General features: G+C 55.9%; 6 protein-coding genes across 19 annotated transcripts; 3 read left to right on the top strand and 3 right to left on the bottom strand.

Annotated features, from left to right (window-relative positions):
* The first annotated feature begins 48 nt into the window (after nt 1–48).
* Nucleotides 49–4,811, top strand: LOC133492401 (chondrolectin-like). 5 transcript variants are annotated; one of them, XM_061804510.1, is made up of 7 exons: nt 49–560; nt 845–1,020; nt 1,114–1,483; nt 1,548–1,598; nt 1,691–1,738; nt 1,815–1,902; nt 4,676–4,811. In XM_061804510.1, the coding sequence occupies exons 1-7, from the start codon at nt 455–457 to the stop codon at nt 4,749–4,751; spliced, it is 915 nt and encodes a 304-aa protein (XP_061660494.1). In that variant the 5' UTR covers nt 49–454; the 3' UTR covers nt 4,752–4,811. The 5 variants fall into 5 exon arrangements, with proteins under 5 accessions (XP_061660494.1, XP_061660496.1, XP_061660495.1 ...); XM_061804512.1 differs by having other exon boundaries at nt 49–1,020; nt 1,114–1,223; nt 1,326–1,483; XM_061804511.1 differs by having other exon boundaries at nt 49–1,020; nt 1,114–1,259; nt 1,326–1,483.
* LOC133492397 (zinc finger protein ZFP2-like) lies at nt 2,414–6,591 on the bottom strand. 3 transcript variants are annotated; one of them, XM_061804496.1, is made up of 5 exons: nt 6,443–6,591; nt 5,721–5,817; nt 5,125–5,322; nt 4,753–5,049; nt 2,414–4,059 (listed from the first exon to the last, which is right to left on the bottom strand). In XM_061804496.1, exons 2-5 carry the CDS (start codon nt 5,791–5,793, stop codon nt 2,762–2,764), a joined length of 1,866 nt encoding a protein of 621 aa, XP_061660480.1. In that variant the 5' UTR covers nt 5,794–5,817; nt 6,443–6,591; the 3' UTR covers nt 2,414–2,761. The 3 variants fall into 3 exon arrangements, with proteins under 3 accessions (XP_061660480.1, XP_061660483.1, XP_061660481.1); XM_061804499.1 differs by lacking the exon at nt 6,443–6,591 and adding an exon at nt 6,202–6,427; XM_061804497.1 differs by lacking the exon at nt 6,443–6,591 and adding an exon at nt 6,206–6,427.
* Nucleotides 6,592–7,287: 696 nt separating this feature from the next.
* LOC133492395 (5'-AMP-activated protein kinase subunit gamma-2-like) lies at nt 7,288–13,089 on the top strand. 4 transcript variants are annotated; one of them, XM_061804490.1, is made up of 17 exons: nt 7,291–7,711; nt 8,305–8,501; nt 8,594–8,691; nt 8,765–8,868; nt 8,942–9,114; nt 9,958–10,012; nt 10,097–10,206; nt 10,362–10,443; nt 10,508–10,566; nt 10,636–10,681; nt 10,757–10,811; nt 10,873–10,999; nt 11,093–11,258; nt 11,857–11,894; nt 11,958–12,104; nt 12,173–12,266; nt 12,358–13,088. In XM_061804490.1, exons 2-17 carry the CDS (start codon nt 8,463–8,465, stop codon nt 12,807–12,809), a joined length of 1,845 nt encoding a protein of 614 aa, XP_061660474.1. In that variant the 5' UTR covers nt 7,291–7,711; nt 8,305–8,462; the 3' UTR covers nt 12,810–13,088. The 4 variants fall into 4 exon arrangements, with proteins under 4 accessions (XP_061660475.1, XP_061660474.1, XP_061660472.1 ...); XM_061804488.1 differs by having other exon boundaries at nt 11,857–12,104; nt 12,358–13,089; XM_061804491.1 differs by lacking the exon at nt 10,362–10,443 and having other exon boundaries at nt 7,288–7,711; nt 10,097–10,361; nt 11,857–12,104; nt 12,358–12,487.
* A 79-nt stretch (nt 13,090–13,168) lies between these two features.
* xylb (xylulokinase homolog (H. influenzae)) lies at nt 13,169–19,125 on the bottom strand. 4 transcript variants are annotated; one of them, XM_061804493.1, is made up of 19 exons: nt 18,315–19,125; nt 18,063–18,145; nt 17,439–17,508; nt 17,284–17,364; nt 17,121–17,207; nt 16,918–17,046; nt 16,621–16,686; nt 16,467–16,539; nt 16,251–16,369; nt 16,090–16,171; nt 15,972–16,012; nt 15,776–15,891; nt 15,580–15,695; nt 15,439–15,512; nt 14,987–15,083; nt 14,850–14,908; nt 14,687–14,774; nt 14,261–14,355; nt 13,244–13,449 (listed from the first exon to the last, which is right to left on the bottom strand). In XM_061804493.1, exons 1-19 carry the CDS (start codon nt 18,549–18,551, stop codon nt 13,381–13,383), a joined length of 1,782 nt encoding a protein of 593 aa, XP_061660477.1. In that variant the 5' UTR covers nt 18,552–19,125; the 3' UTR covers nt 13,244–13,380. The 4 variants fall into 4 exon arrangements, with proteins under 4 accessions (XP_061660479.1, XP_061660476.1, XP_061660477.1 ...); XM_061804494.1 differs by lacking the exon at nt 13,244–13,449 and adding an exon at nt 13,682–14,005; XM_061804495.1 differs by lacking the exon at nt 14,261–14,355 and having other exon boundaries at nt 13,169–13,449; nt 17,439–17,557.
* Nucleotides 19,126–19,260: 135 nt separating this feature from the next.
* On the bottom strand, nt 19,261–22,540 carry eci2 (enoyl-CoA delta isomerase 2). Of its 2 annotated transcripts, none has more exons than XM_061804506.1 (11): nt 22,409–22,540; nt 21,564–21,625; nt 21,386–21,489; nt 21,216–21,314; nt 20,939–21,136; nt 20,678–20,747; nt 20,405–20,507; nt 20,210–20,330; nt 20,026–20,115; nt 19,806–19,949; nt 19,261–19,531 (listed from the first exon to the last, which is right to left on the bottom strand). In XM_061804506.1, the coding sequence occupies exons 1-11, from the start codon at nt 22,447–22,449 to the stop codon at nt 19,376–19,378; spliced, it is 1,188 nt and encodes a 395-aa protein (XP_061660490.1). In that variant the 5' UTR covers nt 22,450–22,540; the 3' UTR covers nt 19,261–19,375. The 2 variants fall into 2 exon arrangements, with proteins under 2 accessions (XP_061660490.1, XP_061660491.1); XM_061804507.1 differs by lacking the exon at nt 22,409–22,540 and adding an exon at nt 22,134–22,375.
* Nucleotides 22,541–22,632: 92 nt separating this feature from the next.
* On the top strand, nt 22,633–26,589 carry rmc1 (regulator of MON1-CCZ1). The gene is made up of 21 exons (XM_061804519.1): nt 22,633–22,862; nt 22,940–23,016; nt 23,082–23,166; nt 23,337–23,393; nt 23,455–23,541; nt 23,604–23,744; nt 23,824–23,927; nt 24,149–24,238; nt 24,311–24,416; nt 24,495–24,603; nt 24,686–24,730; nt 24,804–24,857; nt 24,925–25,053; nt 25,124–25,230; nt 25,296–25,421; nt 25,485–25,562; nt 25,638–25,742; nt 25,810–25,878; nt 25,945–26,032; nt 26,108–26,245; nt 26,426–26,589. The coding sequence occupies exons 1-21, from the start codon at nt 22,764–22,766 to the stop codon at nt 26,503–26,505; spliced, it is 1,974 nt and encodes a 657-aa protein (XP_061660503.1). The 5' UTR covers nt 22,633–22,763; the 3' UTR covers nt 26,506–26,589.
* Nucleotides 26,590–27,010: the final 421 nt, after the last annotated feature.

The following is a 27,010-nucleotide window of genomic DNA, read 5'->3' as shown; positions in this document are numbered from 1 at the left end:
CCAAACACGCGTGCGATATTTTGCCATCCGGATTCTTGAAATACGAATTGATGTGCGAGGAAGCGCCGCGTGCAGTAACCGTGGCGACGGCCATTCTGCTCGACCGCACGAGGGCGTGGCGTCGCCTTTGCGTTGCGCTTTTTGGGCCTGCAGTGGATCAATTTATTCATTTATTAATTGCTCAGCTTCACCCAAAAAAAAAAAAAAAAAGTGACTTTCTGTCCCATCCAAATGAATATTTTCCTCTTATGACATCAGTTTTTGTCCTGCAAAGGAAAAGATATTGATTGAGCGTTTGCTTCGATTGGCTGCTGCCCCACTAAAGCAATTAAATTAAGTGGCGGGGGGGGGGGGGGCTGAAGAGGGCGGGGCTAGCGAGCGGCCCGCCTCCCCGGCCGGCCGGCCGGCGCAGTGCATCGGCAGCACACAAAGAAGACACGGCGACGGACGCGTTATGATTTCTTATTTTGAAACGTTTTCAAAAGAGATGACCTTTGACCTGCTGAGGTTGTGGGTCCTGGGCGCGGTCACGGCGGTCTGCGGCGGAAGAGTGCTCAGCGGTGAGTTCCCCACGAAAATCTTTGTGATCCGTGCGTCCTCGTTTTTGTGTGCGCGTGTGTGTGTGTGTGTGTGTGAGCGAGGCATCCATACATAACATAATTCATACATCCGCTGCGTGTTCTAAACATCGCTGGATGGATGGAACGCACGCGCACACACGCGCACGAGAAGGTTTCGAGCGCGTTGAGCAGCAAAGTGACGACGCTGCAGAAATCGCGTGCGGCGGCGGATACGCACGATGATGATGATGTCGATGACGTCACCGGCGAACGCGTCCCCGCAGGTCAGACGGTGTGTTTGGCCGGGGCCGGGCGAGCCTGCTACAAAATGGCGCACTTCCACCACGTGTCCAGCCGCGTCGACTTCAGGGAGGCGGAGCTCGCGTGTCACACGGATGGCGGCGAGCTCGTTAGCATCGGCACGCTACAAGAACAACGACACATCGAGAGGCTACTGGAGGTCATTTTCTTCTCAGTTGAACCCGAAATCCAGCGAGTGGCGTCGCCGGGCCCGGCCGGCTCTCACCTTTCGCTCGCCGTCTTTACCGTGCAGGAGTTGCGCTCAGGCTCGGGAATATCAGACGGAGATTTCTGGATCGGTTTGACCCGCGTGGACGAGGAGGACGAGAACCCCCCCGACGGCGTCGCTTCCTGTCCGCGGCGGTACAAGTGGAGCGACGGCAGCGCGGCGTCCTTCAGGTCTCACTTTGCGCGCGCGGGCGCTGGCGGTGACGATGACGACGCGGAAGTGGCGTTTGTCCGCAGGAACTGGTACTCGGACGAGCCGTCGTGCGGCGCCGAGTCGTGCGTGGCGATGTACCACCAGCCGGGTGCGCTTCCGGGGGTGGGCGGGGCTTACCTCTACCGATGGAACGACGACCGATGCTCCATGAAACATAATTTCATCTGCGAATATCAGCCAGGTTCGAACGTTACGTCGTCGTCGTCGTCTTCCTCCTCACAGGTTTTTCTTCCCGTCTTTGGCAGAGCGCCACCCGGAGAAGGAGCTCGGCGCCACGGCCGGTGGGCGGGGCTCAGGTCGGTCGGAGCGATGACCGCGCGTGACTGCGCCTGCGCCTCCTCTTCATCGTTTTCTTGCGTTTGCACGTTTTCATTGTGTGTGCGTGTAGTGAGCTCACCGGATGAAGGTCGCCAGGTCACCTCGGGCGGGTCTTCAGGTACACGCACGCACACCACCAAAGAGGTGGTTCCCATGGTAACTGGTAACGGACAAAGTAACTTTTGCGTCCGTAGGCACGCTGCTGCTGCTGTACGCGAGCGTTTGCGCCATCTCCGTCCTGCCGCTCATCCTGCTGGTCGCCTTCCACGCGCTCGGCCGAAGGTCCTGAAATTTCGCTCAAATGCCAAAAATGGCGACGCGATTGGGGGGGGGGGGGGGGGGGGCGCAGTTGCTTTTGGAAAGTTCCACCATTGCACCCATTCACGGGAGCCAAAGTCATGTGATTCTAGTTACTTCATTCCTTTTGAAAGCGGTCGCAGTAACTAAGTCAATGTGATGACGACGACTTGGAACTAAAGTAACAAAGTAAGTTAAGCGCATTCCGCCAAAAAGTCTTTTGAGTAACGTTGCCAGTACCTGCTGACTCGTTCTGGGACGCTGAGGAACCAAAAGGAGCTTTTCAACTTGCAACTGTCAGCGAAGTTTGGGCGTGTTCTGAAACGTGACGTTATCCCCGTGGCTCCTCCCACAGCCCGGCGACGAGGCGGGCCAGCTTTTGGATCTCCAAGACGGCCAAAGGTGGCGTCGTGGAGCAGTGATGCCGCATCCGGGCGGCGTTGGTGGTGGTGGTGGTGGGGGGGGTGTCAATCAATCAATCAATCAAGGGGGCGGAGTCAGTAGCGTCCTTTATTTCAACATCACGATGTCATCAGATTCAAAAAGTTCAAATAAAAGTTGCAACCGTGTGACTCTTCTAAAGGACTGATTCCAATTTTGTGCATCTTTGGACAAATGAATTAGCGAGTACGGCTCTCTCGTCGTCGACAGATTCTGGGTTTGAGTCCCGGCTCGGAGCGGCCACGTGAAAACATTTCTTTTGGAATCGTCCCAATCAGCCGGCTTCGCTTCTACGCGCGCCGCTATTGGTCAGGCGCCGGTCCGGGGCGCGCCCCGCCCCGCCCCTCCCCTCGGCTGGGCCGCGCATGACGGTGGGCGTTCTTGCCGAGCCTCCGATTATTATTTATGGGTCACCCGCGGGCACAGCCACAACCTCTTCTCGTTTGAAGGCGAGGTCAACGTCGAGGTCGAGGTCTTGGAAGAGCGGCGGCGGCGGCGGCTCGCCGTCTTCGGGCGGGCGGTCCACGCCGTGCACGCGCTTCCTGTGCTGCCTCAGGTTGCCGAGGCGATTGAAACGCGCGGCGCACAGGTCGCAGGCGAAGGGGCGCTCGCCCGTGTGGATGATGACGTGGCGCGCCAGCTGCGAGCGGCACTTCTTGTCCTTGCCGCAGATGTGACACACGAAGGTCTGCGGCAGGCGGGCGCCGTCGCGGTGGACCACCCGTCGGTGCCTCTTAAGGTGGCCGAGACGGCGGAAGCGGCGCGGGCAGAAGTCGCAGGCGTGCGGCCGCTCGTCGCTGTGCACGGCCGCGTGATTGTTCAACAGCGACTGGAACTTGAAAACTTTGCCGCAGGTGGCGCAGGGGAAGGCCTTGGGGGCGCGCGGGCTAGCGGCGCGCACCGCCGCCGCCGCCCTGCCGCCCTCCTTGAGGTGAACGCGGGCGTGATGCTGCCTGAGGCAGGCGAGGCGCACAAAGCGGCGTAGGCACAATCCGCAACGGAAGGGCTTGTCACCCGAATGCACGCGCGAGTGGGCGGCGAGGAGCGCCTCGGTCTTCAGACGCTTGCCGCACACGTTGCACGAGAGCGAGCCGTCGGCGGCGGCGGAGGAGGGGGCGCCGTCGGCGTGCAGCAGGAGCTTGTGGCGCTCCAGTTGGTAGCGACGGCAGAACTTGCGCCCGCAGACGTCGCAGAGGTGCGGCCGCTCATCCGTGTGCGTCTGGAGGTGCGCCGCGAGCTGCGAGCGGAACTTCAGCTCTTTGCCGCAGAAGTGACACAACAGGGAGCCCGAGCGGCGCCGGGCGTCGTCTTCCCCGTCGCCGTCGCCGTGCACCGTGGTCTTGTGGTGCTCCAGGTCGTTGGTGCGCATGTAGGCCTTAGGGCAAAGGTCGCAGCGGTGGGGTTTGACCCCCAGGTGGATGACCTCGTGAGTCTTGAGCGCCGACCTGCACCTGAAGGTTTTGCCGCAGACGTCGCAGAGCCACGTCTGGGCCGGGCGCCGCCGCTCGCGCCGGGCCACGCCCCCCGGGTGCAGGCGGCTGACGTGATGGCTGAGGTTGTCGCGGCGGTTGAAGCGAAGGTCACACAGAGGGCACGCGAAGGGTTTCTGGCCCGTGTGGATGAAGGAGTGGCGGGCCAGGCTCGACTTGTTCTTCATGACCTGACCGCAGACGTCGCACACGAGGTTCTCCGCCGCCGCACCTGACGACGGAGCAGAAGGCACACGTGGGCGACGACGACGCCACACCCGTTGGCTGCCTGCTGCACAAAGACTGACGGTTTTTGGGACTTTGGCAACTTCCAACGACTTTAGCAAAGTTTTAAAGAAGCGGAGACCTTGCGATGGAGCGATCCGGGCCCGCGATGCCAACGCGGGCTTCCGTCTGGGACCTGACGCTCCAAAACGAGTATCCGGTCCTACCTCGCAGGCCCGGCGGCTGCGGCCAATCAAGCGCGTGTATAAACGAGCACGCAAAAAGTACAAGCGCGCCATCACCGGTCCCGCTCGACTTGTAGGCGGAACCCGGCCTAGAACTCCGGTGACGGTCAACGACCACGGGCGCCGCCATCTCGCTTAACTTCCGCGCTACAGTCGTCCAAACACCTCAGTGACGAGTCTTTTTCGGTCCAAAATCACTTTTGGGCGGGACAGGAAGTTTTGATCTCAAATTCTCATCACCGCAACGGAGTCACTACGATAACCAGAAATGAGAGCTCATTTAGACGTGAAATTAGTAAGGAAGCACCACTAGGGTACAAACGAGTTTGAAAATTTGTAGAAATGAGACAGAAAATTGTGTCGGTTGCTACTTTTCAGAATTCATCTATTGCGGGGATGGTCTGACAAGCAAGAAGACTCCAGAGAGTACGCCACAAGTAAAAAGGCCTCCTGACCTCCCTCCGCCGCCGCCGCCGTCGTCGTCGTCGTCGTCTCCTCCTCCTCCTCCTCCTCCTCCTCCTCCGTCGAGGCGCACGCCTGCCGGTCCGCCTCCGGCCCTCCAGACGGAGGTTCGGACGACGCCGTCGTCGTCGTCTGCAGGTCTTCTCGCCACCTGGGAGGACGTCGAACCCTCTGCGGCCGCGTAACAGACAGCGGTGGCGAGGGGGAAGCCGCCTCCATTTTGGCAGCGTTTCTCAACATTTCGCTTCCGGCTCGCAGCGCCGGACGGCGAGCCGATGCCCCCGACGCGCCTTCGAGAAAGGAAGCGGGACGTCACGTTCGGTGACGTCGGGAGAAGCGCCCCCGTCCCCTCCCTCCACCGTCACCTGTGCGTCGCCAGCACAAGCGCCGAGTCAGCACGTCCGCCTGCACGGCGACGTCTCGACTTTCCGCGACGTCGCTCTGACAGCCGACCTCGCTGGTCGCGCCCGCCGGCGCCTCCCATTGGCAGCCCACTTCGCGCCACCTCACCACCAAGACGTGCAGCTCATCTCCTCCTTCAGGGGGCGCCGCCACGGCACCGCCTCCGACGGGAAAGGACACAAATGCATTAAGAGATCGCGGTGACCCCTGCCTGACCTTTTCCCTTCCTTGTTCACAACGACAAGTGTTTGCATTTCGCTCCTTTGGAACGCATCACAGCGTGGAATTAAAAAAAAAAAAAAAAAAAAAAAAAAACAATAACGGAAGAGGTGACAGGGGCTGCAAACTGGCGCCACCACAAATCATATTTGTCATAACCTTCATCAGCGACGTATCAAACTATATTGACTTCATTTTTTTGCAACTTTGAAAGTCATTTATTTGAGAAACAAATTAAAAAAAAAATGTGCCCAATGGTATTTCGAAAATTGTGTCCGACTCCTAAATTTTTTTTACTATCTTTTTAAAAGTTTCTTTACAGCAGTCTGCGCTTCTTTACCTTTGCACATATTTTCTCTTCCATCTTCGGTATCTAAAGGGGAGGAAGCTCGCTCCGATCGGTTGCGGTTCATCTGCGGGAAGCAAACGGGGCGATTCTGCAGAGAACAAAACAAAACAAAAGAAAGGGGAATGGCGCTCAAGTGTGGAGTTCTGGGATCCAATTAAAAGTGCCGTTTTCACGGAGGCTTTTGAAAATCCTTTGGGGACTCGTGCTGATTTCCGTGGTTCGGCCCCGTCACCTCTGCCAATTATTCCGCTACGAATGCATTTTGTACATGTACATGACCAACGTTCAATTTGGAAACGCCTTGCAAAGGGAAGCGTGACAAAGTTCGAAACTTTTGCCTCTTAGTGGACGTGGAAGCGGTCAATGGTGGTCTCGTCGAGCCCACCTTGTGCCTGCCGCGCATCTTTACATTGTGAACGTCCACGCGAAACAAGCACGTCTGATTGTTGAATGAATGAACGAACGAACGAACGCACGTGGTCACGTGACACGCGTCAGCTGAGTCGCTCGAATTTTGCTGAGCGTTCCCAAAGTGTTCCGAGGTCCAAAAGAAAGTCGCACGTCGAGCCCAAGACAAATTCAACGGAGAAAAAGTCAACTTGCGGACGAGGGGCTTCGTGCTCACGCGCCGCGCATTAGCAAGGAAAGCAAATTAACTTGTGGCTTTTCCGTACGTGTCCAATTGTGAGCGACAGAAAAAGATTGAAGTTTACTTTTCAGGTGGGAAAAGCGCAGAAGCGGCGGCGGCGGCGGCGGCAGCAAAGTCTGACTTCCTCGTCGCCTTTGACTTCTTCGTCTTCTGCCTCTTCTTTTTTCCTCCTCTTCTGCCGGAAGTGGTTTCTCCGAAGGTAGCCGAATCGCGCGCCCCCTCGTGGCTCGGCAATCCATTTTTTTTTTTTTTTTTTTTTGCCCTGGCGTCAACTTCCTCCCAAACAAACGTTTCAAATGTCGCCAGTGTTGCATTTCAAACGTTCCAGGGAATTTCACCACAGCAGACGCTTCTTCTTGTTCTTCTTCTTCTTCGCAAATCCATTTGAAAACACTCACACGCTCCCAGGGCCGAATATTCAAAAGGCACCGTAATGACGTCACCGCCGGTCACACGGAATTTGTTGAAAACTCAAAAACGTTGTTGAGCTCATGTTGGATCATCGACAGGACAAAAACAAGATGTCAGCAAGATGACGCGAAAATGACACCAGAGCATGAGAAGAAAACAACAAAATGCAACAACGTGACGATAACGCACATGATAACGTGGAAACGTGATAAAATGACGTCAAAGTAACCTCATTCACGTGACGATACCAAGTTTTTGAGCTTCCTCTGAAATTGCTTTGTATTTCTGTCGAGGGTCAGAGTCCATCAGTGGAACGGAACAACATTTCCGGAGGGGTGAGAGAAAAAGACAACAAGAATGCATGAAGAAAGTCAAGTCAATGATTTCATATCTACAAGAAAGCAAACTTCAATGTGGAAGTTGCGTGCGCCCTGTGAAGGAGGAACAGGACAAGGGAGGACAGGACAGGACAGGACAGGACAGGACAGGAAGTGCGGGCGGGGGGAGGGGCATGGGGGTCCTTTCCCCTCGACGTCTCACGGTCACATTTTCTGATGACGTGACGCGAGTGTCGTGAGAAAGGTTTGCCGATCCCGCGCAACCCGAACGTCGACACCCGAGCCGCCCTCCGGCATCAACAAGACAATCTGGCGGGCATCTTGCGTGTCGTGTTTGTGTTTCTTCTCGGAGGACCTTCAAACGTCCTCCAGGCCGCGGCGGCCGCCCTGCGGGACCTCGCCCACGACGGCAACTTTTGGGCTTTGCGAGACGGCCGTTGGCTGCCGCGCGTGGACCAAAGTAAGCCAAAAGTGGGAGGCGGCGCTGACACCGGGACGACGGACGACGGCACCGGAGCGAGCGCCCCGAGGAGGCCGCCATCCGCTCGCGCTTGGGACGATTTTGCGCGCCACAGGCGGACAACGTACGTATTCATCTTTTCAGGGCTTGGTTTTAACATTTCATTGAAGTATATTTCTTACTGAACATTTATCTGAAATACAGTTTTCTGGATCTTTTCCCCTATACGTATGTATGCGCAGTGTTAACGCTCACAATGATAAAAAGACTTTCTCTTTTTTTTTTAATTGGCATTTCAAGTTTGGTCGTTACGGTTCTTGTTTTTTTTTTTTTTTTTTTTTTTTTTCCCCCCCCCAGAGTTTGAGAACCACTGAACTCGTGACCTAGTGGACTCTCCGGGCCACGGCTGCGGCTCAGCGCGTCATTTTGTTGCGCATTAGGAAATCTCAATCCAAATTTGTCTTGACTTCAACTGGTTCCGGATGCGAATTGTCTCGACTTTCTCTCCAGTATCTTTAGTACGGCGACGGGCAACCGAAACCAAATTCCAGACGGGAAAAGTCATCAAGCAAATCTGCGTGGACTGCAAGAAAAGTTTTTCACCTGGATCTCCTCCTAATCCTCCCGTCTTTACTTAGCTGAAGAACATTTTGGCTGATCCAGTTTTTGACCTGCTTTTGGCAAAGTGACCCAAATGAAATGTCAAATGGGACGCAGGCTTCCGGTTGACGGTTGAAAGACGCCACCTGGCCTGGGCTTCCGTGCTCCGCTTCTTCGTTGTTCGGAGGCCGTCCGCAAACACGTCGACGACGCGAGAGATTGGATCGGGTGCCGTCTTCAGAATTGATGATGACGAGGACATCGTTGCGCTAGGAATGTCTTTCCCGACCGGAGCCAAGGACGACGTCAGGAAGGTTCAAAAGCGGGGGTTGGCGGGGGGGGACGCCGCCGCCGCCGCGGGTTGGCGACGGCCCGATGATGTCGTCGTACGTCTGTCGACCTGCAGGGGGAGACAAACGGCAGCAGCAACTTCTTCAGGGTGAGAGCGAAAGCCACGCCCACTCCTGGCAAAAGCAGCGCGGAATCCCCGCCCACCACACGGAGGTAAACACGCTTGGTTGGCACGTGACGTCACACGCCAACACCAGGAATGCGTGTGTCTGTGTGTGTGCGGCAGATCGAGCTTCAGTGGGATGTTCAGGGCTGCCTGCAGGGAATCGAACCAGCAAACGTCTACCTCCGTCAAATTCTTCTCACGCAACAAAAGGAGTAAAACCAGAAGTGAGTGTGTATGCATGCGTGTGTGCGTGAGAGCTGATCCAATTCCTGCATCTTCACCTTCATCCTCCTCCAGCGCTCAGCCTGTCATGCGCGGCCCCCTCCGCGCCCCCTCCGGGCCCCGGGAGGGCAGCCGCCTTCCGCCTGGAGACGTACGCCGCGGAGCCCAGACGTCTGCGATCTTTCTCGGCACCCCCGGACGCCCGTCACCTGACGCCTTTAGCCCCGCCGTTTCGTCTCGGCGGACAGGTGCGACGCTTTTGTTTGGACCCGAAATGCAAAAGCTACGACGGAAGTGCTTTGCTTCTCCCCACGAGGGTCGCGGGTGTGCGGGTGCCCATCCCAACTGACTTCGGGGGCAAGCGGCCAATCGCAGAGCACGTAGAAACAAAGGAGCATGCGCACGGGCGACTTCAAGTCTTCAGTTTTGCATGTTTGGGCCTACCCGGAAGAAACCACGGGGAGAACACGGGCGAGGCGGGATTCCAACCCACATTGGTTGCGCCTCCGTGTTGTGTCTCCCTCTAGCGACGGGCCCACCGCACGTGAACGCTTGAAATGGCGGAAGGAAGTCGCCAAATGCCTTTATTGCGAAAATCCCGGGCGGATGTGCGCCGTGTTTGTGCGCTTGACGGCCCCTGAGAGCGCGCCAGCATCTTTCCAGACAAAACACGGACGGCGACGATTAGCGACGGACCCGACCCTCTGCTCCACCTCGTTGTAGTCTTTTCTTTTCTATTTTGTCCGAGGACGGTCAGGTCGGTGTTCGCTGACATCTGTGTCGTCACGATGACGTAGGCGGCTACGACGACGTGACGTCACCGCGCATCACACGCAGTTGAGGCCTGCGCTCGACTGCAGGTCCAAATTCACCACGTCAACGTTTCAAAATCAACTCAGCACGACTCGGCTGCAGCTTCTGCCATCTGGCGGAAGGGAAGGAACCCGACGGGTGGCGACTCAGGGCCGCCGGCCGCCGCCCCCGGCCGGGCCAAACATTTGCACAAAATAGACGTTATTATTTAGCGCAAGGAAATCACGTCGTGCACGTGCTGCTCTGAACTCTGCTGACCTTCAAAATGTGTTCAGCAGGAGGGGAACGACGACGGGGGAGGCCCTCAGCGGCGGCGCCGTGTGGACGACGGCGGTACGACACCTGGCTTTTCTTCTTTGGCCGAAACATTTTTTTCCTTCCGCGTTGTTTTTGACAAAAACCTTTGTGTGTCGTCAGCGTGTGCGGACTCCGAGAGGGACGTCTACACGCGCTTCATGAAGTCGCACAAGTGTTACGACATCGTGCCCACCAGCTCCAAGCTGGTCGTCTTTGACACCACGCTGCAGGTGACGGTCCCGGGGTCGCCCGACGCCGTCGACCTGTCGAGGTTGTCTCGGGTCATCGCCAAAGCGGCTTTTTGTCGCGGGCTGCCGGACCGACCGGTGGCCATATCGCCCACGTCAGAAACGGCCCACGCGACTGACGGGCATTTCTGCCGCAGGTGAAGAAAGCCTTCTTCGCTCTGGTCGCTAACGGAGTCCGGGCGGCTCCTCTGTGGGAAACCAAGAAACAAAGTTTTGTTGGTACGCGCGCTGCCAGACGCACGTCCGTCCGCCTCCTGACGCCGCTTCTGCTTCTTCCTTTCAGGAATGTTGACCATCACCGACTTCATCAACATCTTGACCAGATACTACAAGTCCCCCATGGTAACGCTAAGCCTAACCCGCGGCGTTTCAACCCAGCTGACGCCTTTCGTCAACCGCGTTCTTTTGCAGGTTCAGATTTACGAGCTGGAGGAACACAAGATCGAGACGTGGAGAGGTTGTCGTCTATTTCGACGTGCGCGCGGCGGTCGGTGGCTTGACACGAGCAGACGAGTCTTTTTTGCGTCGACAGAAGTTTACCTGCAGGAGACCTTCAAGCCTCTCGTCCGCATCTCGCCGGACGCCAGGTATGCCCTGCGGGCGCGCGCCCCGCAAACAGGAAGTTGACGCCCGCGTTCTCCGCCTCAGCATCTTCGACGCGGTGCGGTCGCTCATCCGGAACAAGATCCACCGTCTTCCCGTCATCGACCCCTCCACTGGCAACGCGCTTTACATCCTGACGCACAAACGCATCCTGAAGTTCTTGCAGCTCTTTGTGAGTGGCCGGCGGACGCTCGCCCGCCCGCCCGCCCGCGGGGGGCGCCGCGGAGCGCTCGGTCAGCCCCGCGTGCGTTTGTGTGTGCGTCAGCTGTGCGAGATGCCCAAACCCGCCTTCATGAAGAAGACGCTGGAGGAAGCGGGCGTGGGCACGTACGCCGACATCGCCTTCATCCACCCGGACACGCCCCTCATCGCCGCACTGTCCGTCTTCAGGCGTCGCCGCGTCTCCGCCCTGCCCGTCGTCAATCACCATGGTAACCGCCGCACACGCTAACCCTCACCCTAACCTGAGCGAATGACAACCTTGAGTTGAAGTTCCAAAAAAATCCCGCCCAAGTGCAAGTATGCAAATAGGAGTGGGACTTCTTTGCCATTCGCCGTCTGATGACATTTTTGATTCCGTGGCGCATTAACACGCGACACGATTGGCTCCCGCGGGCTCTCGACGAGATGACCCACGCAAACGCGTTTCCATCACATTTGTACAAAGTAAAGACAAAGAAGTCTGCCACGGTTCACTTTGGTGGGAAACATCTTAAAGTTGCTTACTGGAAGGAGGAGGGCCGGTTCTACAGGGGCACAGCAGCCAATCACAGTGCGGCGGCCTGGAAACGACGTGGGAACCTAAGAACGGATCCCTGACCCACAGCGACCGTCCTTGTCAAATTTGGTAAAGTGGCGCGAGGGACCGTCCCGAACCCGGATTGCCAGAATCCAGAAATCATTGAAGCTCTTTAGAATTGGAGTGAAAAACAAAATACACGTTGAAATAAAAGATGGAAAGTTTTATCCATCACCCTTTTTCAGCACAGCCGGACATGAAGTACACAGTCCATATTTGTGTGTACACAGGCCAAGTGGTGGACATCTACTCCAAGTTCGACGTCATCGTGAGTACAGCCGCCGAACCTCCTTCGGCCGCGGGCGCTCACCGTTTGCGGTTTGTTCCTCAGAACTTGGCGGCGGAGAAAACCTACGACGACCTGGACGTGACGGTCACGCAGGCGCTCCGGCACCGCTCCCAGCACTTCGAGGGAGTCATGAAGTGCAACAAGATGGAGACGCTCGAGACCATCGTGGACCGCATCGTCAAGGCCGAGGTGATGGCGTCTTGCCCTGCCCTTGCCCTTCGCCGCCGCCTCGCCCGGCTGATGTCGTGTGCGTGCAGGTTCACAGGTTGGTGGCGGTGGACCGCCAGTCTCGTATCGTGGGCATCGTGTCCTTGTCGGACATCCTTCAAGCGCTCGTCTTGAGTCCTGATGGTAAGCCTGCACGCACGTTTGCACGGGACCGCACGGGAGCTCGAGTCCGGGTGTGGTTGCCATAGCGATCAGCTTTGGTTTCCGCGTTCAGGGGCGCTCAGGGACGGCCGCTCTCTTCAGACTCCGTCGGAGGACGATCCGGAACACGACCGGGACCAGAGTCAGGATCTGAACACTGATCAGGAACAAAAGTGGGACCGGGACAACAGTCGTGGTCAGAAGACTGATCGGGACCGGAAACATAACCAGAACCAGGACCAGGACCAGGACCGCAGCCAAGGCCAGGAGAACGACAACCAACACAACCAGGACCATGACAGCAATAAGGAACAAAACCAGGATCAGGATCGTGACCAGAAAATTGACAAGGACGAAAAGGACCGAGACCGCGGTCAGGAACACAACCAAGAACATAATTACTACAACAAACAGGACCAGGACCACAGTCAGGATCAGAACACTGATGATCAGGACCAGCAACACAGGCAGGACCGTGATCAGCATCGAGACCAGGACCAGGAGGACGACAACGAACACAACTAGGACCGTGACCAGAATACTGGGCAAGAAGAAAAGGACCATGACCAGAAACAAAACCAGCATCAGGTACACCACCTCGACCATAATCAGAACAAGAAACATGACCGGGAGGGGCAACGATCTTGGTCCTGGTTACGGTCTGAACGCCGCTGCACTCAACAACTCATCCTGCCCGCAAGTCAAGTGGGAGTCACAAGAATGCGATTGAAGATTGTCCATGTTCAAATTTGATGGTCCAGCTGAAAGAAAATTTCCATCCAACCATTAAAAAGTCGACTTTCCATCATGTTCTCTCTAATCCGTTCATAAAAGCACGATTATAAGACTTCATTGGTGAGACAAATAGTCAACGAGAACATTCTTGCGTGACGTCTTGTTTAATGACAAAAGGGCGAGCAAAGGGGGTGCCCCCTGCCCCCCCCCCCCCCCCCAATAGAAGTCACACATGCGCATGTTGCCAACCTTTGCGCAATTGGGGTGACGGGAATGTGGTGAAGTGATGTCATTGACGCCTCAAGGGCGGACCTGTTATTATGGGATGCATCATGTCGGCCAATGAGAGTACGTCGTCTGCTCAGGGGCGGAGCTTCCGCAGGACCTTCTTCTCCAATCGGGCGAAACGTTGCAGCATCTCGTCGTACACCTTTTTGCAAACACACACGTGCACACACGCGTCACGCACCGCCGCCATCTTGAAGCAAAAGACAGCCTTCCGTTTTCCCGTATCGAGACCGAGCCCGAGCCCGAGCCCGACCCGGCTGATCCAAATCTCATCTGCGCGCATTGTAGGCGAACGAGAGCCGACGCTACGATTGGAGGGTTGCGGTACGTGGGGAAAAACAACAACACGGCAAAGCACGTTTTACACGTGTGGGGCAGAAAATTGCAACAACTTTATTTTCCTCCTCTAGCGGTGGAAAAGTTATTCCACATTTCAGACGTTGTGCTGCCGACTTTCCGAGCAGCAAAAACGTCAGCGCGTCGTCCGGGACCCCGTGACGGGAACTGCGAACCCCCCCCCCCCGTACCCCCCAAAATGTGTGTAACCGCATGACAGGTCTGTAAAATACATCCACATTTGTAAACAGGTCCAGCTGAACCAGCAAGGAGCAGAACCTCGAGGCAAGTCCACAATACAATGGGACCCATTAGCCTGAGTTGAGTGTAGGTGTTGGCGCCCCCTGGTGGACTGCCACAGCCTGTACATGCGCGGAGCAACAAACGTTCCATTAGTGTATTATTATACCTTTCACGTGTACTTCCATATACTTCATAATCCTGGAAGGAAAATTTCCTGGATTTATAACTGGCATGTAAATTTCTTTTTTCTTGTTTTTTTTTTTTTTTCCGTATTTTGGGCGGTTGCGCCAGCCGTTTCAGCCATTTGCCATAATTACCACCGAGGGGGGCTTCACATCAAGATAGTCCTGCCAGTACGTGTTACGTGCGTGTACCTGCTGCGCACGGGGATGCGGTGTGGCGGAAAGTCGGGCTTCGGGAGCTTTCTTCAGGACGTCAAAAAAGGACATTCCCGATTGGTCGAGCAGACCTGAAATGTTATCGACCAATCGGTGTGTGAGGGGCTTCTCTACCGCCACCATCCTCATCATCATCATCATCATCATCATCACATTGTTAGGCTCACACTTGCACTCGTTCGTCATCATCACAACACGACGAAGGTCCGGAACACGCAGAGCTCCTCGCAAAAGGAGATTAAAAACCGGGCAGTTGACGGTTCTGGCGCTACTGCGAGCAACGTGATCCAAAATTGTCAAGTCGCAAAGATTGTGTTGCAGCACCCACCAAAATCTCACACGCTCACATTCCTTCCTTGCCCTTCTTTCCGGACCAAAAAGCGCCAGCTGGCGTCAGCCTACCGTGCAGCGCTCTGTAGGCGGAGCCCAGGCAAGCGGAATTGGACACGTCCGCGGTGTAAACCGGGGCGTCGAAGACGTCGCACAGCACCTGAAAGACGCGTTCGGGAAAAGACAATCACGTGACGACGGCGCGGAGCGTCGGCGTGTGAGCTTCGCCGCCGACCTGCAGGATGTCTTTGTTGCGCGAGGCTCCGCCCGTCGCCAGAATTCGACTTCCTGGAACTGAAAGCAGATGGGCGGGCGTGTCTCGTTTGGGAGGCGTTCAAGTCTGCTGCCGAATGACTTTGTGCGCGTTCGTACTGATGGAGTAGCCCAGACGCTCGGCGTGCAGTCGCCGTGACAGGAACTGACCCTCCACCAAGGCCCGCACCTCCATCTCGGGGCTCATGGACGACACCTGCGGGAACAAAAAGATACAGAAAAAAATGGCCGCCGAGGCCAGGAGCTAAAACGTGCCGAGGGTAGAAGACGACGACGACGACGACGACGGTCCTCGGGTCCAACTACGTGACAATAATGTGACTCACGCGAGTCCGGGTGAAAAGTAGTCCTCCCCAAAAATACTTGAGGAAGAGTACAAAGTACACAATGGAATAATTACTCAAGTACTGAGTAACAGCCATTTGCCGGTCGGTCTCGTCGAGTCCTGCGATTTGGCCAAAGCAGGCCGAAGCGGAGTTCCGAATATTCCCAAACGACGACCATGCCCACCCCCCCCCCCACCCCCCGCACGCAGACAGCAGCCGGCCTACCTCGTTGTCGTCTGCGTCGAAGAGGTGAACGCCCAACGCCGGGGGGGTGATCTCCATCACGTCAAAATAAAAGCCTGCAAACAACAGGTCACGTCACGTCACAATAAAAGCCCGCAAACAAAAAGGAAAGCGGCGACGTACCGACGAAGCCGTCGTTTCCGAGAGGAGTTTGTCTCAAAGCGGCGGAGAAACGCTCCCACGACGCTCCGGCGCAGCGGTTCCTCAGCCGCTCGCGGGTCAACGATCCGTTCTTGAAGCTGAGCGCGCGCACGCACATGTTGGCGTCGCTCACGCGGGTGACGCGTGAAAAAAAAAAGACGCAAACACAAAATCCCACCACAGCAAGGCCATGAAGTGCCGCCAGTCCACAGGGTTGACAAACACGTGACCTTCCGGGGCCGGACGGGCGTCCTGCAGCCACACGAACGCCGTGTCGCTCGTACCCAGACTCACCTGCCGCGCGCGCACACGCAGAGGGGAAATGGGCGCGAGGACGCACGCGGGCACGCACGCGGGCGGGCACGGCCACTTACAGCCAGATCTCCCTGCTGGAGTCTCATTCCTGCCAGCGACGCTGAGGAACAAGAACAGCATCGCCATCGTCATCGTCACCGTCACCGTCACGGGCAGATGGCCGACCCGAAGGGTCACCTGGGTTGTCTCCGGTGAAGGCAACCACCGCACACGTGTCCGAGAACCCGAACCTGCCGACCCAGTAGGATGACACGGCGCCCTGGAGGTCCCGACGGGTTCAAGGTCACCAAGGGGTCAAGGGGATCGGGGCCGGGGGGCCTGGGAGTGGACGGTCTCACCAGCACGGACGCGGACGGCAGCGGCGTTCCCAGCAGGCGGTCCAGGCCGGGACGCACGGCCTCCAGGCACGCCTCGCTCCACTTTTTGCTCCTGATGTCCAGAAGGTTCATTCCGGAACCTTCGGGGTGGACGTGATGACATCACAAGTTTTGGAAAGGAAAGCAAAGGAGAGATTTGAACGGAAACGTTTGGAATGAGAAACGTCGGCCGCCGACCGTCACTGTAGTCGATGGCGGCGTAAGCGCCGAGGAAGAGCGACGCCGCGAAGCTGCTGACCAATGAGATCCTCTGACACAAAGTGACCCCCGAATCATTCGAGTCACGTCCGAAACGGGAGCCGGGCTCAAAGGTCAAAGGTCACCCACTGACCTCAGTGTCCCGGAACTCTTGCGGTCGTTCCTCGCACATTTTGGCAATTTGACTTGCTGTGAAACGCTGAACAAACACACACACACACACACACAAAGCCATCACCGTGCGCTGATGAACGGGGGGGGGACAAAAAAAAGGTTCAGCCGCTTTCTTTCTTCATTTGGATCTCCGGAACCGCTCAGAGGTCGAACACGACAATGCAGAAGCCTCGCCATTATACAGCAATTTTGTTACCGTCAAGAAAAGGGCAAGTTATTAATGGTCAGAATATTGTCAATGAAAATGCCGGGCGACCTCGTAGGCCCTGGAGCCCGTGACGTCTGCCAGCGCGGCGGCGCCCCCTACTGCCTCCTGCAGGCGCTCACACTGCCGCCCGGTGCTGGAGTCCATCCACACGGGGCAGTCGCGCACGGAGAAGCAGTCCTGAAACGTCACCAACATCCCGTGGAGAACCAGCGGAAAGACACGCAGGCGCAGGCGCAGGCGCAGGCACACACCTGGAGCTGGCAGCTCAGACTCAAACGGGGGCAGAGCCGCCCGAGCGTCGCGGCCGCTCCGTTTTTCCAGTACACGCTGCCGTGTTGCTGAGAGGACGAGAGCGGGACGTCGCTCACCACGCGCGTGGATTGACGGCGCGCGCGGAAAAGGTCGCAAGGTCACCTGACCGCTGCCCGACAGCGCTCGCACCCTGGAGAAGTCAAAGCCCGATTCCCGCATCTGCTCCAGCAGCAGGTCCAGCGCCTGAAAAGGAGGCGGGAACGTGAAGGAGCGCCCACGAGCCTCTCGTCCCGTCAACGCCGTCGCACGAGTCCTACCTCCACCCACATCAGGACGGGCGACGTGACCGTCAGACCGTCAGCGCCCGCGTGGACGCCCCCCTCCGTCCTGCGCCCCAAAATCACAAGTTAGACACGACCGCAGCCGAGGACGACAACTGCTGACGTGACGTAACGGGCGGAACGTTGTAAGATTCACGAAGAGCGTCGTGCATAAAGCAGACATTCAAAGAAGAAGAAGGGGGGAAAAAAAAGCCCAATAATTCGTCTCAACGCGGCTGGGAAGAAGTTATTTCTCCCTACAATTATCGTAATTTAATCATCTTTTACAAAAATGTAACCACACTTTGAATAATATTTGTTCTTTTACATGTTAAAAATTATTTCAGTTATAATAATCATCACCTTTACAATTACTTAAAGTGTGTCCCAAAAAATTGGGACACCCTGTATGTGTGCACGCATCTTTATACCGCATTATCGCACTGCAAATACTAAAAAAAAAAAAAGGGACATAAACATAACGAACAAATGGTGTCAATCAATAAAGTTGACTCGTGCACCCTGCGACAAATATTTGTCGATGTGCCTGCAGGAGTTTTGGAATTGCCAACTCAACTCGTCGCCTTTATATTATTATATATATATATATTATTGTAGTACCTGAACTCCGGAAGTTGCGAGTCAAACTCCACTTGGTTCTGATGGATCACGTTGAGGTTGTGATCGATCGCGACCACCTTTAGCTTCACACACAAACATTCACGTCATTTGTGTTTGTTTAAGCGCAATGCGTGGTGAATCCATAACTTGAATTTTTGTTGCAATGTCAAATGTGTGCATCAAAAGAATCTTCACCGGATTGCAAAGTCAATGAAGTGAGTTTTCCCCTTTTGGCTTTTGTTTCTTTTTTACCTGCTGGGTGCTGAAGTCGAAGCCCAGATAAACTTCACCTCCGGGCTCGGCCGCCATCTTGCACAGCCCGACCGGAGGGGGCGGAGTCGCACTTTTAAAGGGACACGGCCCCTGGTGGTGATTGGATGACTTCAGAGGGACAGACCCTCGTTGTGATTGGATGACTCCTTGCAACGTTTTTTTTTTTTTCATTTTTCGGAAGATGGATCTGATTACATTTAAAATTACACAATCCATACATGAATATGGCTGAAGGACCGAGACCGAGAGCTAAAAGGCTAGGACCGGGTCAAAGAAACGCTGCTCTGGACAAACAATCAAAAAAGAAATCCTATTTCAGCACCTATGATGAATAATGATGCAACTGGATAGAGCGCTGACCTCAGCATTCTGAGGACTGGGGTTCAAATCCCCCCAAACCGGATCGTCGGAGATGAATTACACTTTTCAATGCAGATTCTCTTATTGGTACATTCTAAAAGTTTTGAAAAGATGAAAAATGAAAGGAGGGCCCGTTTGATGACCAGACGTCACGTTGGCTCCAACACAAGATCGTTTGAGTTTTCCGGTTTTTTTTTTTTTTTTCCCGAAAGCATTTGAGACGGCAGAGCACAAGTTTTGATCCAACGTCAAACTTTTGCTTTCGTTTAGCGGAAAGAGGCGGCACTTGAGCGGCGTGAGCCAGTCCGAACAAGTCGGCGCCGCCGCCCTCTCCGAGCGGCCCATCGGGCGACTTTCGGCCACCCCGACGCTCGACGGCCGAAGGTCCGACTGCCTCGTGAGGTTCGGGATTTTCAATACCCGCATCGACGCGTCACAAACGGAATCAAAGAACCAGAAGGAAAGCAAATCGCTCGGTTTGGTCCTTTTCCTTTTCCGTGCGCCGCAGTTTTCAACCGTCGAACTTCACGCGGCGTCGACGGCTGATGCGAACACTCGAGCCGACTGCACATCACAAACATTTTATTTGTCACCCACGCAACTCGGGTGGCGTGCGATTGATTTCGGGCACTCGATCCTTCACCTCGGACGGCCAATCGGTCGGAAGCACGTCGCCGCGCTCACAGCTTGGCTTTGGACCGAAAGAAATCCATGACAGCGTTGAAGCACTCGTCCGACGTCCAACGCTCCATCAGACGCTCCACCTCGGCGTCGTTGACGGCGTGGAGGCGCTCCTTCTCCACCGAGCGGATCAGCTGCTTGGACAGCGCCAGAGACTGACGGGAAAAGCGGCAAAGGGGAAAAAAAACCATTTTGGAACCTGGACGGATCGTGCGACTTCAAAGGTTGATGTCAAATGTTGAAAGCGCGGGGGGAAAAAATTATACAATCAAGAAAGGGCATTATGATTATGACGTCAGTTCTGTCGATACCGTGACTTGAAATTGTTCAACGGTAAACCTTCCCAGACGGACGTCCCAGCCCAAGATATTGAACGAAAGCCGGGCAAACTTTGTCCGGCCCCGTTCAAAACTGCGAGTGCGCGTTTACGTCGGGAGGTAGCTTGGCGTAGCTTCTCAGTCGGCTCCACGCTTCCGTCCGGAAGCTGCTGTCGGGGAACACTTCCGTCACCAGGCCCAGCTGGCACGCCTGGACCGCCGTCAGCTTCTTGTTGAACAGCAGCATCTCATTGGCCTGCGCGCGCGCGCACACACACACACACGAGTCTCAAATCACGCGTCACAGGACTCTACGGTGCACGTGCACGTACCTTGCTGAATCCCATGATGCGAGGGAACGTGTACGACGAGCAGCCTTCTGGACTTTGACCCAGTTGGCTAAAGGGAGTGTGGAAGGTGGCCTGAATGAATTAGATTTTTTTTTTTTTTTCTTTGAAAAAAAAAACTTGAATTATGAGCCCAGATATCAAGCACGTCGCGCACGTGCGCACGTACTCTCTCGCTAGCGTAGACCAGGTCAAACATTCCCATGACGGTGACGGAGATCCCCACGGCCGGTCCGTTGACCGCCGCCGCCAGCGGCTTGGGGAAGTCGATGAAGGCCTTGACGAACTTCCTGCGGGCAGGGGGGCGGCACGGCGACATCAACGGCGCTCGCCCCGGAGAATGTCGGAAACGGCGAGCGGTCACCTGAGCAGCTCGCCGCCGGCTTTGGCCATCTGCTCCACTCCTCCCTCGGGAATCTTGGTGAAGTTGCTCAGGTCGTTCCCGCTGCAGTAGAAATCGCCGGCGCCTGCGGAGCGGCACGCCGTCAAACCGCGGCTACGTCGGGAACTTCCGTCCGACGCCGTCAGCGTGCGCTCCTTTCCGACGCGTGCGAGAAGGAGCGTTCGCCGGCCAGCGTTGACGTCGGGTCCGCGTGTCCGCCGATCGCGTGTGCGTCACCGGGCGGGTGCGCGTTACCGGTGAAGACGGTGACAACCGAGGGGCCTCGCGCCGCTTCCTGGAGGGCCTCGATGATTTCCTCGTACATCTGGAAGACACGCGACACGCTGAGCGCGAGCTTCGGAGCGCCGCCGCGTTCAACCAAAGCGGAAAGCGGGGAGCGGGGAAACGTCACAGCCCCCCCATATTCCCACGCGCGTCGGAACCAAATTCGTTATCAGCGCTTCAAGTTATGAGACGCTGCTGCTGCTAATATTTGCGCGGCTGCGTCGGGCTGACCTGGGTGGTGATGGCGTTCTTCTTGGCCGGTCTATTCAGCGTGATGGTGGTGATGTCATCCTCCGTGCTGACCAATAGGGAGTCGTAAGCGCGAGGGCCGACCCCGGCGCCGGCGCCGGCGGACTCCCGGGCGGAGCCGCCGTCTTCTGCCGCCACCAGGGAGCCGATCAGATCGCAGTACTGCTGCCGGGCCTCATCCTGGCAATCCCATTTTCAGATGGTCAACGGGCAATTATTCATGATGCGGACCGGAGCGGACTGACAGGAAGTTGCGGACCTGCGTGATTGATCCCAGCGACTTCCACGAGTCCCATTTGGCCTTGTTGATGAAGTCCAGCATTCCGGGTTTGGGGGTGTCACACGGGCCGCGCGTGGCCTGTCACGTGACCCGCAAAGAAACAGAAGTCACGTGACTGACGTCAGCCGTAACGCTGACGCAATCGCGACCTGTTTGAAGAGAGCGTAGATCTTGAGTTTGACATCATTGCCGGGATCTTTCTTCAACGAGGAAAGTTTCTCCTTGGCCTCCTCAAAGTGTTGCTCGGTCACACCTGAGGATGACAACTCAAGTGTTAGCACGTGCGGCTAACGAGCCGAGCGGGAGGAGTTGAACTCTGCGCCTCACCCATCGTGGACGTCTTCGTGCCGCGGAAGCCGACGGCGGGCACGCCGGACAAACGCCACAACCTGACGGCCGCACGTCAACGGCAGAACACGTCCAGAGAGTGTCGGCCATTTTGGTGAAATCAAACGAGGGCTTGTTTAATTTAAATTTAGTAAACATTACACGCTGTGTAGATACATAGGCACTTTGAACATTTTAGTAACGCACCTAAGTTACTGTAACAACTAATCACTATAGATGTGGGTTTTTTTTTTTTAAATGAGCTTTCCTTTAATTTAGATGAAAGTATTCCTATCTTTGGAATGAGTAATGTGCATTTCATTTTTGAGGATGGTTCCACCACTTTTGGATGCTCCATTCAGAAGCATTAACAGGGTGCATTCTGAAAGTATTTACAGCATTTCACTTTTTTCACAATTTGTTGTGTTACAGCCGTATCCCAAAACCCAATAAAGTCATTTTCTCTCCCTCAAAATTCTCCACACAACGCCCCATAATGACAACAAGGGAAAAACATTTGTGCAGATTTAGAACAACAGGTAAAAAGAGCGAATCGCTGTGAATACTTACCGACTGCACAAAATTTGATATCTTATATGTGGATTATATATTGTCCAGGGTCAGAAGCCTCAAAAAGCCACACGAGCTTTTGCACTCGCACCACCGGTATTAGCTTGTGCAGTGCTCGTGTTTGCTAGCTGCCCCATCATGCATTGCGTGACGACCCGAAGGGCAAAGGTGCCACTAGTCGAGCGTTTATTCCTTTTGTCCAACAATCTTGAGGTTCCCCTCGTCTGCTCGATATTCCGCCCGTAGACACAAGTGAAAGGAAAAAGAATACTCACCGACGACTTAATGTCAACCTCCTCAACGCCATGAAAGTCATCGATCGATGCCGCGAGAGCAAAATTGAACTCTTAAGGAAAAAAAAAAAAAAAAAACTTCCGGGTGACTTCGTTTTTTTTTTTTTTTAAATTTTAATTTTATTTTCAAATAACAATAATAATATTCATTAAAAGGCCGGAATATACATAAACACACACTTCTGCTGCTGGATTAGCAAGATTGCGATCGCCATGTTCGTACCGGCTCAAAGCCAAATGAATTTTTATTGCGACAGCTTCACAGGAAGTCAATGGAGTCACAGTCCAAAGTGTTCCGGGTGTGTCGGGTTTTGGATCGAGCCAATGTTTTGACAAGATGGGCGACGAGCACTACTTGGAGCTTTGCGACAATCTCGTACAATTTGAAAACGCTTCGAGCGTCAACAATGTTTTCTTCGACGAAGCCAACAAGCAGGTCAGCTTCGACTCGCGTGAGCCGCGTCCGTTTCTTTCTATGACATGTTTGTCAACAAAAGTCCGTGCTGCCTTCAGGTGTTCGCGGTGCGTTCAGGGGGCGCCACGGGGGTGGTCGTCAAAGGTCCGGACGACAAGAGTTCTGTCGCCTTCAGGTGCGTCGCACTCCGCGGGCCGAAGGACGTTACGATTTGTGATGACTTGTGTGTTCTATGGCCAGAATGGAGGATAAAGGAGAAGTCAAGTGTATCAAGTTCTCCATTGGGAACAAAATTCTGGCCGTGCAGAGAACGTCAAAGTCGGTGGTGAGTCGCATGCCTTATGTGCTCAAAATATAAAAACGGAGCACGCAGTTGATTTTGATTTTGCGGTCCATCAGCGTGACTTTAGCGCGACTGGCTGAACAACCCGAAAAGTCCGTTTGGTTCCACACGTGGGGAGCGGAGCGTCTAATGCGCCACTTGGTCTCTTCCAGGACTTCATCAACTTCATCCCCGACTACCCGCACACGGAGTTCACGCACGAGTGCAAGGTGAGCCGCTCGCCGCTGGAACGACGACGGCGAGCCTCGCTGACCCGCGCGTGTCCTTCAGATGAGGAACGCCAACCTGCTGGGCTTCTGCTGGACCAACTGGAACGAGATCGTCTTCGTCAGCGACCAGGGCGTGGAGCTCTACCAGGTACGGCGCCGCGCCGGCCGGAGGCCGGGCTCCGCCCACACCTGCCTGCGCGTCACCTCCAGGTGTTTCCGGACAAACGTGCCGTCAAACTGCTCAAGAGTCACAGCCTCAACGTCAACTGGTACCAGTACTGTCCCGACACGGCCGTCGTGCTGCTGTCCACCACCGTGCAGGCCAACGTCCTGCAGCCCTTCGCCTTCCGGGTCAGAACTCGCACTGCGTGTGTACTTGTCTGGACCTTGCACCGCCATCTAACTGTGTGTGTGTGTGCGCACGGATCAGAGCGGGAGCGTCTCCAAGATGTCCAAGTTCGAGATTGAGTTGCCCGTCGTCCCGAAACCGGCCAAACTGAGCCTGTCGGAGAGAGACGTCGCCATGGCGACCATGTAAGTCGGAGCGCCGGACGAAGGGCGCGAGATCCGAATGTCCCGCGCGGGTCGGAAAACGGCGGCCGGCGTTGGGAAAGGTTGTCGGCTCGGCCGCGAGAGCCCCCCGGTTCTGTCCGGGTTCTGGTTTTTCCTGGTCTCTTCTCATCTTTCCATCTTGTTGCCTTCGCCACACGCTCCAACTTCTTCCTGGCATCGTGCGCACATCCCTTTTCGTGTAGTTATGGTCAGTTGTACGTGATGTACCTGAAGCATCACTCCAGGAGCGCCAACAGTCCCGGCGCCGAGGTGGTGCTGTACCACTTGCCCAGGTACGCACACACGCGCACACCGGCTCAGTGTTAAATATGAACCCGTCTGTGTGTGCGCGTGCGTGTGCGCAGGGACGGAGTGTGCAAGAAGACGCACGTCTTGAAATTGAACACGACGGGAAAGTTTGCGCTCAACATTGTCGACAACCTGGTGGTGGTCCATCATCAGAGCTCCCAGGTGCGTGCGAGCCCCCGCGCGCGCGCGCGCGCGCGCGTGACAATCAAAAACAAACAAAAGCCGCGGCGTGCGTTTCAGACGTCGCTGATGTTCGACATCAAGTTGAAGGAGTCGGACGGCGCCGTCAGCACGCATCAGCCCGTACTGCCCGCTCGCTCCATCCGGCCGTTCGACATCACGCGCTCAGGCGGGCACACGCGCACCCGCACGCGCACGTCCGGGCGACGGCGTGGCCGTAAACAAAAGTTGTTTTGTGATTTGCGCAAAAGGTCCGGCGGCGGTCGCGGCGCAACTTCCTGTCCCGTGTCAGCTGTGTATCCTCCCCCTTCGCCAGCGTGGTTTGTTTTCCTTCTCTGGTTGTTTGTTGTCTGACTTGACCTCACGCGGACTCTTCCTCCTGGAGCGTCTTCCAGCCCGACATCATCATCAGCGCCAGCGAAGGTCTGCGAACACACGCGCGGACTGACCCCTCCCCCATCCCCGTATTGACGTACGGTCTCATCGCCAGGCTACTTGTGGTATCTTCGGGTCAAGTTAAGTCCCACAGTCAAGCTTCTGCACGACAAGGGCAAACTGATGGACTTCCTGTTACGGCGCAGCGACTGCAAGATGGTCATCCTGTCCGTCTGCTCGCAGCGTACGTCCGCCCGTCCTCGCTCCGCGCGTCGCTTTACCTTGCAAAGACCAACGCGTGTGCGCGCGTGCAGTGGTGGAAGGCGAGCGGCGAGGAAGCCTCCCCGTGGTGGCGAGCGTCTTCGACAAACTCAATCAGGTGTACAAAGACTTCCTGGAGGCGGAGCAAAACTACAACTCGGTGAGTGAGCGAGCGACGCGGCCGAAAGGGGAGGAGTCACTCGGCCGACGCCCCCCCCCCGGCAGGCCGCGGAGGCGGGTCCCGCGCGAGGCGGCGGCGCCGCCGCTCACAAGCGACCCATCAGAAGCCAGGCGGTGATCGACCAGTCCGACATGTACACGCACGTCCTGTCGCCGTTCACCGAGAGGAAGGTACCGAACGACCGCCTCCCGAATCGGGAAGTGATTCCCGACCCGTCGCGTGCGTGTTGCCAGGACGCCTCCCACAAGTTGACCATCGCCGTGTTGATGGAGTACATCCGCTCGCTCAACCACTTCCAGATCGGCGTGCAGGTCAGGTGACGTCATGCGAGGCGGCCGGGTCGACGTCGGCTTCCTCTCCCTCTCCCTCTCCCTCTTCTTCTTCAGCATTACTTGTACGAGCTGGTGATCAAGACGCTGGTGCGGCACGACCTCTTCTACACGTTGCACCAGTTCCTGCAGTATCACGTCCTCACCGACTCCAAACCGCTCGTGAGTCAGACACGCGTCCGCCCCGGGTCGTGCCGTCGATGAATGACGGCTTGTTGACCTCGTTCAGGCGTGTTTGCTGCTGTCCCTGGAGAGCACCTACCCCCCCGCCCACCAGCTGTCTCTGGACATGTTGAAGGTACCCCTCGCCCCTCCCGACGCCGTCGTCCGGCTCCAATGACCTTTGCGCGCGTGCGCGTCGTAGCGTCTGTCCACGGCCAACGACGAGATCGTGGAGGTCCTGCTGTCCAAGCGGCAGGTGCTGGGGGCGCTCCGCTTCATCCGCAGCGTGGGTACGTACGGCGGCGACCGGCGCGGTCCCGTGACCCCGGCTTCCGCTAAGCGAAGTGCCCCGTGCGCGCGTGCAGGCGCCCACGACAACGTCTCCGCCAGGAAGTTTCTGGACGCGGCTCGTCAGACGGGAGACCGGATGTTGTTCTTCACCGTCTTCAGGTTCTTCCAGCAGAGGAACCAACGCCTCAGGGGGAACCCGGCGTTCAACCCCGGTCAGCACGCGAGCCGCAAGTTTATTTACATCATTCTGAGGACAAAGTCAAACTTACACAAATTAGAGAGACGCGACTTCCTGCTCATTTTCTTTGTTTTTTTTTTTTTTCTTTTCACCACGACGATTGGGAGTCGGCCGCAGATTCTGGCGCTTCATTCGTGTGCATGTGTGTGCGCAGGAGAGCACTGCGAGGATCACGTGCTTCACTTCACGCGCGCGTTCGGCGAGCAGGCGCCGATGAAGGCGGCCACCGCCTGACCGCCGTCCGTCGCCGTGACGACCGGCACACGCTCTTGTTTTTTGTTGCTTTATCAGAAAATAAAACCTCGCCATTAAACGTGATTTTGACGTATTTGGCTTTTTGTAACTCCCGCCATGAAAATGCTCTCGAGGGAATTTGTTTTCGAGGAGAAGCAGGAAGTGACGTAAAGGACAGCGGCGCCCCCGAGCGGACTCGTTTGTTTCTATGAGTTTTACCTCCGGGAAGGTAACTCGTCGTTCCTTCGCGTTAGCCAAAATTGCTTGAACACTCGAACCGAACACATTTTTGGAATCAACGTCAACTTTGAAAGATCAAGCGTCTTCCCTACAAGCGTTCTAAAATAGATACTGTCATGAAAAATACATTATTCACTTCAATGGCTAGATGAAAATTTTTTGTCATAAATACATTTCGATGTATTTTTGGAAAAGGGGACTCGCAATGTTGTTCATTTCTCGTCTCTGCGACGTCTTATTTCAGACAGAAAATTGAAACTTGTTT

The sequence above is a fragment of the Syngnathoides biaculeatus genome, chromosome 19 (genome assembly GCF_019802595.1).
Source record: "Syngnathoides biaculeatus isolate LvHL_M chromosome 19, ASM1980259v1, whole genome shotgun sequence".
Taxonomy (NCBI): Eukaryota; Metazoa; Chordata; class Actinopteri; order Syngnathiformes; family Syngnathidae; genus Syngnathoides; species Syngnathoides biaculeatus.
The sequence above is the reverse complement of the archived record's forward strand: the minus strand, read 5'-3'. Positions and strand labels throughout refer to the sequence as shown.

What these genes read in the sequence shown, in the direction of transcription:
- LOC133492401 (XM_061804508.1), top strand. Translation starts at nt 700, where the DNA reads ATGGAACGCACGCGCACACACGCGCACGAGAAGGTTTCGAGCGCGTTG. An exon ending in CACCTCGGGCGGGTCTTCAG is followed by an intron (nt 1,739 to 1,814) that starts GTACACGCACGC and finishes TTGCGTCCGTAG; the next exon opens with GCACGCTGCTGCTGCTGTAC. An exon ending in TTCCACGCGCTCGGCCGAAG is followed by an intron (nt 1,903 to 4,675) that starts GTCCTGAAATTT and finishes GCTACTTTTCAG; the next exon opens with AATTCATCTATTGCGGGGAT.
- LOC133492397 (XM_061804496.1), bottom strand. Translation starts at nt 5,793, where the DNA reads ATGAACCGCAACCGATCGGAGCGAGCTTCCTCCCCTTTAGATACCGAA. An exon ending in AAGAGAAAATATGTGCAAAG is followed by an intron (nt 5,323 to 5,720) that starts GTAAAGAAGCGC and finishes TTCCCGTCGGAG; the next exon opens with GCGGTGCCGTGGCGGCGCCC. An exon ending in CTTGTGCTGGCGACGCACAG is followed by an intron (nt 5,050 to 5,124) that starts GTGACGGTGGAG and finishes CCTTTCTCGAAG; the next exon opens with GCGCGTCGGGGGCATCGGCT.
- LOC133492395 (XM_061804488.1), top strand. Translation starts at nt 8,463, where the DNA reads ATGTCTTTCCCGACCGGAGCCAAGGACGACGTCAGGAAG. An exon ending in CGTTTCGTCTCGGCGGACAG is followed by an intron (nt 9,115 to 9,957) that starts GTGCGACGCTTT and finishes TGTGTTCAGCAG; the next exon opens with GAGGGGAACGACGACGGGGG. An exon ending in CAAGAAACAAAGTTTTGTTG is followed by an intron (nt 10,444 to 10,507) that starts GTACGCGCGCTG and finishes TCTTCCTTTCAG; the next exon opens with GAATGTTGACCATCACCGAC.
- xylb (XM_061804492.1), bottom strand. Translation starts at nt 18,551, where the DNA reads ATGGATTGTGTAATTTTAAATGTAATCAGATCCATCTTCCGAAAAATG. An exon ending in CCGTCCTGATGTGGGTGGAG is followed by an intron (nt 17,365 to 17,438) that starts GTAGGACTCGTG and finishes CCTCCTTTTCAG; the next exon opens with GCGCTGGACCTGCTGCTGGA. An exon ending in TCGACGCAGACGACAACGAG is followed by an intron (nt 15,084 to 15,438) that starts GTAGGCCGGCTG and finishes TTGTTCCCGCAG; the next exon opens with GTGTCGTCCATGAGCCCCGA.
- eci2 (XM_061804506.1), bottom strand. Translation starts at nt 22,449, where the DNA reads ATGACTTTCATGGCGTTGAGGAGGTTGACATTAAGTCGTCG. An exon ending in TCTACGCTCTCTTCAAACAG is followed by an intron (nt 21,315 to 21,385) that starts GTCGCGATTGCG and finishes GTCACGTGACAG; the next exon opens with GCCACGCGCGGCCCGTGTGA. An exon ending in TGGTCTACGCTAGCGAGAGA is followed by an intron (nt 20,116 to 20,209) that starts GTACGTGCGCAC and finishes TAATTCATTCAG; the next exon opens with GCCACCTTCCACACTCCCTT.
- rmc1 (XM_061804519.1), top strand. Translation starts at nt 22,764, where the DNA reads ATGGGCGACGAGCACTACTTGGAGCTTTGCGACAATCTCGTACAATTT. An exon ending in AGTTCACGCACGAGTGCAAG is followed by an intron (nt 23,394 to 23,454) that starts GTGAGCCGCTCG and finishes CGTGTCCTTCAG; the next exon opens with ATGAGGAACGCCAACCTGCT. An exon ending in GTTCGACATCACGCGCTCAG is followed by an intron (nt 24,604 to 24,685) that starts GCGGGCACACGC and finishes TTTGCGCAAAAG; the next exon opens with GTCCGGCGGCGGTCGCGGCG.